The 4,144-nt window shown below is 36.7% G+C and overlaps 1 protein-coding gene across 1 annotated transcript; it reads right to left on the bottom strand.

Annotated features, from left to right (window-relative positions):
* Positions 1-158: 158 nt before the first annotated feature.
* On the bottom strand, positions 159-3,339 carry si:dkey-174n20.1 (uncharacterized protein LOC796174 homolog). The gene is given in 5 exon segments (XM_054610082.1): positions 159-425; positions 428-574; positions 1,279-1,581; positions 1,877-2,119; positions 3,136-3,339. Coding segments are annotated over 5 exon segments (936 nt in total). The 5' UTR covers positions 3,257-3,339; the 3' UTR covers positions 159-303.
* Positions 3,340-4,144: the final 805 nt, after the last annotated feature.

Here is a 4,144-nt window from a genome sequence, read left to right as displayed (position 1 = left end):
CTTGTTTTGTCCCGCAGCAACTCTCTTACAACTCTACGGACCTTTTACATGTGCAAAAATATAATATATGTACAACACTAAAAGAAAGGAAAAGCATCATAGGGCCTCTTTAAATGATCATTCTCATTAAATGACAATGTGCTCTCCAAAGACAGAAATCATTGTCTTTTATTTGTGCAAAACATTTCCTCTTAAATTAAACAAGCACATAAAAACTAATCTTTACATAAACATTGTGAACACAACAAAAATGTGAATGAAAAAGCACAAATATAAAAAAAAGTGCATGACCTTGCACAACTCTTAAGAATCAGCTTTTCCCAGTTTCACCAGTCTCTCACTGGCCTCCCAGAGTTTTTTTGCCACACCAGCGTCTCTTGCGAAAGGACGCAGAGTAGCTGGCCGGCAGTCGACGAAGTAACCCCGTTGTGTTTGGCGGCTTCATCTGATACAGAACAGTAGATGACAGTCTGAGCGCCAATCTCACACGGCACAAAAAACATCCACATGATCACCTGCATCAGCATCCGGAACAGGATGGAGTAGTGGCACGTCCAACCACTTTGGACAAAACCTGGAGCAACACGAGGCAGAGATATAAAGAATATATTTATATATAAATAGAGTCAGGAATATACACACTGCTTATTGGGCTTTGGCAATATGATTTAAATCTTTTAGTTAGAGTCATTTTGCATCTTTATTTAAGTATATATTGTAATAAATTAAATTGAGAAAAAACTTAAATAACCAGATATGCTAATCTAGTGAATTACATTTGAAGGGACTATACAACAATAATGCAAAGGGCCCGCAAATAAATACAATATTGTCATTAAGAAGCCCTGCTCAATGATCACTGTTGACCACATGACCTGATACAACCACACATACTGTTCTAAAGAGAGAGCTACCTCAGTGTAAACAGAACACAAATGTTATTATTATACCTTAATTATGTTATTTCAAATAAAAACTATGTTGGTTGTAAATAAATACATTTAAAAAGAATGACATGTGAAAATATAAATAAACAGTCGTCCATTCGAAACAAGAAGTAGGGCATTAGCTAATTTCTTAATATAAATGTGTTTCTTTTATGAAATGTGAGAAAATAAAATGAATATAGCATCATCATTTTTTACATAAAATGCCTTTTACAGTAACCTGTATTATATTGTAATGTCTTGTAAACAAAGGGGGTGGATAGTGTGCACACACAACCCAAGTTGGGTACCAGTGCAGCACAAGAGCAGCACACAAAGCAGCACCTCTTACCAGGATGCACAGCGTAGGAGGTCACTCCTTTCCCGTCAGTGATGCGGCCCACTTCCTGACTGAAGTAGATGTTAGCCAGCTTGCTGCGGCAGTAGGTGAAGAAGGGCAGCAGGTTGTAGTTGAGGTCCTGGAAGTCCAGTTTCTGGTATTTGTAGCTGGAGCATGTGAGGGTGACCACACGGCTTGGGGCGCATTCCTTCAGGCGAGGCAGAAGCAGATTGGTTAGGAGGAAGTGACCCAAGTGGTTGACGCCAAAACACATGCTGAAGCTGTCGTCCGTCCAGTCGAGGACACCGGGCATGCCTGAGGAAACATCACAGACGGTGAGGAAAGAGGTCAAAACAAGGAAAGTAGAAACGTGTGGCTTTTAGCACATGTTGCTGCACAGTCTGTACAGTTTACAGCACACTCTATGCTCAGACCCCTGACAAGGAACAACTCAACAGATCTTTAATGCGATGGTCGCTGGTCAACTCCATCATCTGGCCAATCGAAGTTCTTAGCTACCTTTTCGGAGGAACACATTTACTCATCTTTGGTTCTTTGGTGATGATGTTTGAATCCATCAAGAGACTTCCATGTGTTTTGACACCCTCACCTGCATTATTGATCAGGATGTCGAGCCTCTTCTCTCTCTGGAGGAAGTTCTCGCAGAAGTCCCTCACAGAGCGCAGGTTGGCGAGGTCCAGCTCCATGTGAAGGACGTTAAGGCTGTGACTCTTGAACCTGATCTCCCTCACAGCCTTCTCAGCCTTGTCCGGGTCTCTGCAAGCGATGATGACGCGGGCGCCTCTCGTTGCCAGGCCAACGGCTGACTCCTTGCCAATGCCCGAATTCCCACCTGCAAAGAAGAAATAGTAGTTAAAATCCTCATTACAACTTAAAGGTCCTAGTAAAGATAAAAGTGCAAAGAATCAGCATCAAAATATACAAAAGTGAAAGTACTTATTATGCAGAAAGGCCCATTTCAGAAAATGATATAGGTCATACACTGTTGAATTACAATGAGTGATGAATGAATGAATGAATGTGATCATCACTTTTAAAAGGTGCATCTGGTAAATTCCCCTTTATTTTATAATAATACATGACGTGTTGACTATATATTGTATTATTAATCTGAATGTGCTAAAATAATTACTATCTTAGGTTCTTAATCAAATATAATGGAGTAAAAAGTACATATTTTTTGTATGAAGTAGTATATTATTATTATTATTATATTCCTTTATTGATCCCCATGGGGGAAATTCAAGTGTTGCAGCAGCTCAACTACACAGACACAGACAATACTAACAACTACACAGACAATAAATACACATACTATACAACTACACAGACAATAAATACACATACTATACAACTACACAGACAATAAATACACATACTATACAACTACACAGACAATAAATACATACTATACAACTACACAGACAATAAATACACATACTATACAACTACACAGACAATAAATACACATACTATACAACTACACAGACAATAAATACACATACTATACAACTACACAGACAATAAATACACATACTATACAACTACACAGACTACACTATACAACTACACAGACAAAATACACATACTATACAACTACACAGACAATAAATACACATACTATACAACTACACAGACAATAAATACACATACTATACAACTACACAGACAATAAATACACATACTATACAACAAAATGAATAAACACTCAAGTGAAGTACATGCACCTCAAAATCACCCTTCAGTATATTACTTAATAACATATACTTAAGATACTTTCAACCCAAGAGTATAATCCACTAACATGTATTGTGTATTTGCTGCAATACATAATAAATGTCTATTTACCTGTAATGAGAACTGTTTTGCCGTCAAGTCTTTTCACATCAGTGCAATACCTCCTCTTTTTCATCCATTTCAAAATGAAAAAAGCAACTAAAGACGCGATGATTGTGTAGAGAAAGTACATTATAAACAGCAGTGGTGTTGATGCTGCAGCATGTGAGAGCTAACGCCTGCTAGCTGGTTAGCTGGGAGATGTGGAGAGACATGAACTGCACATGCGCGAGAATGCCAAATACCGCAGAGTCTCGCGAGAGTTTATAACTACAACGGGAACGAACTCAATCATTTTGAAGTCATATTTAATATATCTCTACAAGCGTTGTTATTCATGAATTAATATCAATTAAATGCTGGTTCAGCGGTTTTTAACACCTTAATACTTTCACAATTTAATAATTGTTTTGCACTGAAAAGTTATTAATTGTAAGAGCTTTTTTTTTATACAGTTTAATATAAATCCCAGTTTAAAATGTTAAAAACGTTTTTAACATTTGATTTAGAACCTAAGATAGTAATTATTTTAGCACATTCAGATTAATAATACAATATATAGTCAACACGTCATGTATTATTATAAAATAAAGGGAAATTTACCAGATGCACCTTTTAAAAGTGATGATCACATTCATTCATTCATTCATCACTCATTGTAATTCAACAGTGTATGACCTATATCATTTTCTGAAATGGGCCTTTCTGCATAATAAGTACTTTCACTTTTGTATATTTTGATGCTGATTCTTTGCACTATAACATTATATTCTGCATGTTGTGAACCATACATATTGTGGGTTTTTTTTGTTTTTTGTTTTTTGTTTTTAAACCTACCGACCTTCGTTTAACTAACTTTTGTTAATGTATAACTTCCTAACTCTTATAATAAACTCCTGCAGTTATGCAGTTATATTTTTAAAGTGACCTTTAGTACCCTGCACAGCTCAATGCCAGGTTCTCAGCTGAGCATAGTGTAGGACAGATATGTTTGTGCACAGTGTTTATTTGTACTGTGAGA

This window comes from Anoplopoma fimbria, chromosome 13 (genome assembly GCF_027596085.1).
Source record: "Anoplopoma fimbria isolate UVic2021 breed Golden Eagle Sablefish chromosome 13, Afim_UVic_2022, whole genome shotgun sequence".
NCBI classification, from domain to species: Eukaryota; Metazoa; Chordata; class Actinopteri; order Perciformes; family Anoplopomatidae; genus Anoplopoma; species Anoplopoma fimbria.
The sequence above is the reverse complement of the archived record's forward strand: the minus strand, read 5'-3'. Positions and strand labels throughout refer to the sequence as shown.